The sequence below is a fragment of the Humulus lupulus genome, chromosome 2 (assembly GCF_963169125.1).
Source record: "Humulus lupulus chromosome 2, drHumLupu1.1, whole genome shotgun sequence".
NCBI classification, from domain to species: Eukaryota; Viridiplantae; Streptophyta; class Magnoliopsida; order Rosales; family Cannabaceae; genus Humulus; species Humulus lupulus.
In genome coordinates this window covers 19,756,700-19,763,693 of record NC_084794.1, presented here as the reverse complement: position 1 = coordinate 19,763,693, position 6,994 = coordinate 19,756,700, and the positions used below count along the sequence as shown (strand labels likewise).

General features: G+C 34.5%; 1 protein-coding gene across 1 annotated transcript; it reads right to left on the bottom strand.

Annotated features, from left to right (window-relative positions):
- Positions 1-1,384: 1,384 nt before the first annotated feature.
- Positions 1,385-3,584, bottom strand: LOC133815883 (uncharacterized). The gene is made up of 5 exons (XM_062248660.1): positions 3,452-3,584; positions 3,004-3,114; positions 2,688-2,806; positions 1,963-2,157; positions 1,385-1,899 (listed from the first exon to the last, which is right to left on the bottom strand). Exons 3-5 carry the CDS (start codon positions 2,778-2,780, stop codon positions 1,528-1,530), a joined length of 660 nt encoding a protein of 219 aa, XP_062104644.1. The 5' UTR covers positions 2,781-2,806; positions 3,004-3,114; positions 3,452-3,584; the 3' UTR covers positions 1,385-1,527.
- Positions 3,585-6,994: the final 3,410 nt, after the last annotated feature.

Here is a 6,994-nt window from a genome sequence, read left to right as displayed (position 1 = left end):
GCGACTCAGAGGTGTGGGGCCACGACGCTTAAGGGCAGATTAGGCCAAAAGTGTGTTTTATTCGTGGGAACTCAAACCTAAGGCCTCGAGATCGTTCCTACTACCCAGTTTAGTAGGATTCGACGTCTCGGAGGTTAGGTCTTGGTCCGGGAACCTTTTGTTACTTATTTTATTGATGGAATTTTATATTTGGTTATAATTAGGTGGCCGATAAGGGGCCTAAGGACCAATCGTTCTCAATGGTCGTTCTTTTATTATTTCACGCTCGAACCAAAGGTAAGAAAAATGCACTCAGTATGTGACATGCATGGTTATTGATGAGGCATGTTGAGTGCTCTATATATGGACATGGATTGTATTGTAAATGCTTAGCAGCTTTGCTTATTTGTGAATGGTACTAACTTATTAGTCATAAATGGCATTGGTGTTAGTATGGGTCGGGAAGTCTTGACTTATTAGTCATGATCGGCAGTAGTACTGAGCACTAGTCGTATGGTATTGGCTTAAGAGTCAAGAGTGACATTAATGTGTTTAACGTAGACCAAAATGATTAGATATAATCAACATGAGCCTTAAATGCTTGATCGACCCAAAGGTCGAAGAAAACTAAAGCGCTGGTCTAGTCTAAAGACTAGTTACTTAAAGCCAGAGCCAAAAGACCCAGGTGACTGTAACGTCACATGGCTTAGGGTACAAAGCCCCAGAGAGTGACTAATTAGTCATTCTAGAGAGATATTTATTAGTCATCTATTCAGAGAGTGACTTATTAGTCATCTATTTCAGAGAACGGCTTAATAGTCATCTAATTAGAGATTGACTTATTAGTCGTCTACCCGGAGAGACTTATTAGTTATCTACCTCATAATGACTTATTACACTACAAGAAAATGGGGTCTTTACCTACCAATTGTAAGTGTAGGTAAAACTAGTCTAATGGTGGGTAATATGGTTTACCTACCAATATTGAATTGGTAGAGATTGGTAGGTAAAAGTTAGTAGGGAAAGAGTCTTTACCTACACTTATTAACACTGATAAGTAAAAGAATCAGCAGACCCCACTAAGTTATAAATCAAATTTATGAGTCATCAGATGACGTGTTTGATGACATGGCATCCTACGTGTATGCTGACATGGTTTTTGTAGTTTTGCGTGTCTGATGACATGGCATCCTGCGTGGCATCATATGTGGCATCCTGCGTGGCATTCTGCGTGGCATCATATGTGGCATCCTACGTGGTATCATTTTATTAGCCCACATAGAATTATTTTATTGGTTTGTTACACAATTTATATTTTTTTCAAATTTAATGGTTATGTGTAAGTAAAAGATAATAACAGTTATTTGTAAATGTTCTATATTAGAAATAAACTAGAAAAAAACCATTCAATAATAAAATGTTTAATGCTAAAATTCTTTATAATGGTCAATACTAAAATAAGTCATAAAGTTATCATTTTAAGGTTACCCCTACAAAAATAAAAAGAACTTCATAAAGTTCATTCCTTAGTAAATTAATGTAAATAAACTAAGAATCATCTTGTGACTCCCGAACTGAAATAGATGGCGACTCTCTTAAATTTGCATCTGAAGCTTGGTCTGTTGGAGGTGGTGGAGGCGGTGCCATCAAATTGTTATGACGAAGTATATCCACAACCACACTAAGTTGTTCGTTAGTAGCATTAAGGAGGGAAGTTGTATCATTAAGTCGTTCAACTAACTCTTCATAAGTTGGTTGATTACCCACAATATTTTCACGATGTGAAGTAGAAGTTGTGACACTAGGAGACCGCCCCCGCCCTCGCAAGTATACCAAATCACGTCCAAGTACACGCTCCATAATCTCTTTATCAGACAGTTCTTCTGGAGGATGTTGACCCCTTAACTCCATCATTTTATCCTAATAATATATTTAATTAATTATTAGTCAGAAATATAATAAATAAAAATTTAAACTACTTACATATAATGGCCCGAGCTCTATTCCAGTCCATCCTTTCTCAGCATCATAATGCTTTAGACGCCATGTCTCAATTTGACCGGTAGGAGAAGTTAACACCATTCCACGTCGAATGTGATGTCGTGGTGTGGAGACTGAACCATTTTTCGACTCCCATTTTCTCTTTGATCGATTGGTAGTATTCTTTAATGCTCTTTCCTGAAGAAATAAATCCAAATAAAATTTATTAGAAAAAATTTTGCACAACCTTTTCTTTTGAACAACACAATGTCTATTTATTACAAACTTTATTGAACAGTTTAACACTAAAATTTGTAAATCAAATACAAAACAAAATACTAGAAAGAGTAGATGATGCCAAAACAATAACATTAGCTTTCATTTTTTCATTCAAACATTTAACCAAACACCTTAACTACATCAACTACATAGTCAGAAAAAACTTCATTCCCACAACCAAAATGAAATAAACACAACAACTGATTGGGTATCACAGTCAAAGAAAGATAGAAATTTCAACAAAAAGGTCATCTATAGCCAATACAATATTTCAAAATTAAGCAGTATTTCGACATTTGTGGACAATCATGGAAACATACAACAATATAAATTCAATAAAACAAAAAAAATAGCAAAAAGCTAGATGTTAAGAACAATAGTAATATGTAAATAGTATGTTGGGTCTCTTGTTCCTATCATAATAGCAATATTATGATAAAAAATGTTACCTTAAATTCAAGAGAACACCATCGATCACACAAAATCATCCAATCTTCTTGATGTTCTTCTTTTAAGTCTGGATGATGTTTGCTCTTGGCCATCTCAAGATCATTTTCTCCTCCAATTTCTTTGAAATATAAGTGCAGCTTGTTAATAAGCAAAGCATGTTAAGTTGATTTAAATAGCAACTAAAAATGACTAAAGTTGATTTACATATTGAGAACAGTGCCAAGCATATTTATATCTTGTAAGAAAAAATCTCAAATTAAAAATAAGAATACATCTGCTATTTTCAAAATTTACTCTTTAAGAAGATAAATTTACCTTGTACCAAGTTAATATCGATGGATCAGCATCTGGAGTTAAATCAGTCCACCCTGCCTTTTCATTTTCTTCTGCAGCATATATCTTCAAGAATTCTCCCTTGTGCCCAACCTAGAACCATGTTAAACAATATGAAATCCACTTTAAATCCCAACCTTAAATATATCAAATAATGATAACTTATTAAAGGGTGTCTAGAATTTTTGCCCAAAAAAAATCAAATACAATTTTTTTTCATCTTTTTTGAAACAAAACATCGACTTGTACTGAGAGATGTCTACTAGATACCATTATCTACCTGAATAAAAAGTGAATTTAGGTGCAACACCATTTAACTGACTAACAAAGCATGCAAAATGGAGAAAACAAAAATATATTAGAGGGAGCCAACAACTTTTACTTTCACAACCAACACAAAGGAAATGAAACCTTGAAATTGAATACACACCTGGTAGGTCCATAAAGACTTTGAGAGGTCTATATCCCCATTTTGAAATCCAGTAAGTTTAACTTGCCATCTAAACCCTGCTCCGTCTTTCTCCAAGAATGCACCATAATTCTGTATCATAGATTAGATGCACCATATGAATATATGATAACAAGTGACAATAAAATGTCATATGTACTTGGAACTTCTATAAAGAGTACCATTATGCAGTATTAAGTCATCATCTGATTAGGGTTGAAAGCCCCATAACGATTTATTGATATTGTATATATGCAGTATTAAGTTTTATTGTTGAGTCTTGGCTCACGGGTGCTATGTGGTGCAGGTAAAGGGAAAGAAAAGCTCACCCAGCATTGAATGGAGAGCTTAAGTGGCAATATGTACATATGCGGCCGCTTGACCACCACGGCTAAGGTGTTTCTCAAAGGAACTAGGGGTTAACCATATTTTTGTCACTTAGGTCGGCGGGTTGTAACTTTTACACTGTAATGACCATTTTGGATTGTAAATAACTTTGTAAACACTTTTATGGGCCCATGTACGGTTTAATGTATTAAATAAAATATATCCATTCCTTTTTTATCAAGATTTTCACCCTGACCTATTAATGACACCTAGATGCACGTTTATAATCAAATAACTCGTTTAGAGAGTTAAACATTGTTCAAAGGCCACAGTAACGGTCCTGGAGTAACTCGGGCGTTGCAACTTGGTATCAGAGCCTTTACCCAGCCGGAAGTATGGCCAACAGGGACGTCAGACTCCTAGGGAGGGTGATTATGACAGTCAAAATCCCATCGCATGGGGAAGGTCAAGTGTGATGATTCTAAGTCTGTGTAGGTATGAGACTACACAGTTGAAGTTGACTTAACTGGAATGATGGGTACTACCTATGCCAACAAGATGTATCTTATTTTCAGTAGCCCATCACTTGAGAACTACAAAGTTATGAGGGAGTCATGATGGGTGACCTCCTAGGAAGTTTTCCCAGAAAGCGTGCGAGTGAGGACAAAGCACGCTGGAAAGACTCGTGTTGGCTTTGTAGGGCTAGTCATCATTCCAGGAAGCAAGCATAGTGACGTGGGGCGTTACATTAGCGTAGGAGAAGTCATCCATGTGCTATACCCTATTTAGGAGTAGGTAGTAATTTTGTAAAAAAAAATTTGATACAGTATATAAGTTAAAAATCTCGTGTACCTATATAAATGTTATTATTTTACAGTTTAAGTGTATATAAGAAGAAATCCCTTTAATAAATGAGATACTTGTTGTACCCATCCCCGTTGAGTTTGTCCCATCTAGGGGTGCACACGGGTCAGGTTTTCGGGTTTCGGGTACGGGTTTTGCGGGTTTCGGATTGGGAAATGGGGTGTTGAACCCACTCCGAATTTTTCAATTTTTTTGGGTAATTTTGGGTTTCGAATTTGGTTGGGTTGGGTTTCGGGTGGGATTGGGTTGAAAATGGATATTGGTAAAAAAAAATTCAAAAATACCAATTTTTTGACACTTTTTTTTTTTTTTTTACTTTTCACATGTTTTTTTTTAACTTTGTTGTTAGTTTTGTTCAATTGATTTTTTACAAATTGGATGTTGGTAAATTTTTTTGAAATGATAAGGGGTTAGGGTTTTTTTGTCATCAAATTTGAATTAAAATTAAAATAATTTCTTTTATTTGTTCGAGTTCGGGTTATACCCAAACCTGTGTATGTGTATGTACTAAACCCGTACCCGACCCAAACATACTCAAGTTCAGGTCTAATCCGACCCAAAATATTAAGGGTTTTTTTTGTTGCGGGTCGGGCGGGTTTTCGGGTTTTACCAGTCAAACTTCACCCCTAGTCCCATCCCATTCTGTTTATTGAAGAAAATTTGAGATATTGGGCCTTTAATGACAACATGCTTATAAAATATATTTTTATTTTAAAACATTTAGTTTTTTATATTTTTAGAAAAAATTTCAATAAAAATACCAATACCACTTAAAGATACATTTAATTTTAAAGAAGGAACAAAAAATACATTGGTAATTAAATATTAAAATATATATTGGAAATTTGATGAGAATTCCATTCTAGTGCAATTTACATGAATATTCAAGAAATTTAAAAAAAAATCATCTAAATTACATTAGAATGAAATTTCCATTGAATTTTCATCTTACTTGCATTACAATAAACTTTTTATCCAATTGCATCAAAAATTGACAAAAAAATTTTTTATCACAAAATAAATATATTTATGCTTTAAATTTATACACATCACTATATATTATTTACCTATGTTTTTTTAGTTTTTGTTATTTTAAGACCAATAAAATAATATTTTTTTTTTAGGTTTAATAGACTTAAATTTTGAGTTTTTAAGTGAATAATTAAATTTTTTGTTATTTTGCTGGAAATATTTTTTTTTTTCTAAAATTGATGAAATAGTAGTGAAAAGTTTAGGGTTTTAAGTTGTGAGTTGTGAGAGAAAAAGAGAATGAACTAAAAATAGAAAAAGTGAGTGAACATTATGTGAGTAATACTTTAGTCCAGATTTTATTTACAAACGTACTTTTTTTTAATTGGTTTTTTTTTTAAATTAAATGGGGTATTTTAAAATGCTCAAATTTCACTTGTAATACTCCAAAAAAAATCAGTTTTATATTGGATTCATGACTCACTTTTTTTATGATGTGTTATTTACGATGGGAAATTTCACTTTTTATACATACTAATATGTACAATTACAAAAAAATCTTAGCACTATTAACTTTTTCAAATTGATGCTAAACTTTTCCCTCATACCCAAAATACCCTTCTCATTTTTCCACACCCAAAAAATTCAACCTCAGCCTTCTCTCTCTATACACTCTCGGTTTCTCTCTCTCATTCTCACAAAAATCCCCAAAAAATCGTTGAACCCCCACCTCCGTCGAGCCCCCATCTCCGTCGAGCCCACATCTCCGTCGAGTTTTCGAGCCCCCACCTTCTCCGTCGAACCCCCACCTTCTCCCATTTCTCCGTCGATCTCGAGACCCACAGCGAACTCCCATTTTTCTGTCAAACCTGAGACCCACGAAGCATATTTCCTTCAAAGTTTCAAAAACAAAGGTAAAATCTTGAACCCAAGTCTTGTTGAATCTGTGATTTGTGGAATGGGTTCATCGATTTTGTGGGAAATTTTTTATGGGTTTGAACCAGTGGCTCGATAGGTTCGATAGAAGCTCGATTAATCTATGGAAATTATGAAACTAGCTCGATATGCTCGATTATGGTTCGATAGTAGGCTCGATAGGGTAGTTTGAACAGTTCGATGGTGGATCGATAGGAGCTTGATGGATAAAGCTCGATTGATCTATGTCAATATATGAAACTAACTTGATAGGCTCGATTATGGTTCGATAGTAGGCTCAATAGGGCAGTTTGAACGGCTCGATGGTGGATCGATAGGAGCTCGATGGATCTGTGGTATTATATTACAAGGGCTCGATAGGTTCGATAATGGTTCGACATTAGACTAGACTGTAGCTCGATGGTTATTTATGTAGACAGATTTTACTTA

Excerpts from the sequence above, each read along its gene's own strand:
- LOC133815883 (XM_062248660.1), bottom strand. The coding sequence starts at position 2,780 with ATGGCCAAGAGCAAACATCATCCAGACTTAAAAGAAGAACATCAAGAA. Across the intron at positions 2,158-2,687 it reads GGTGTTCTCTTGAATTTAAG|GAAAGAGCATTAAAGAATAC; the intron begins GTAACATTTTTT and ends TTATTTCTTCAG. Across the intron at positions 1,900-1,962 it reads TAGAGCTCGGGCCATTATAT|GATAAAATGATGGAGTTAAG; the intron begins GTAAGTAGTTTA and ends ATATATTATTAG.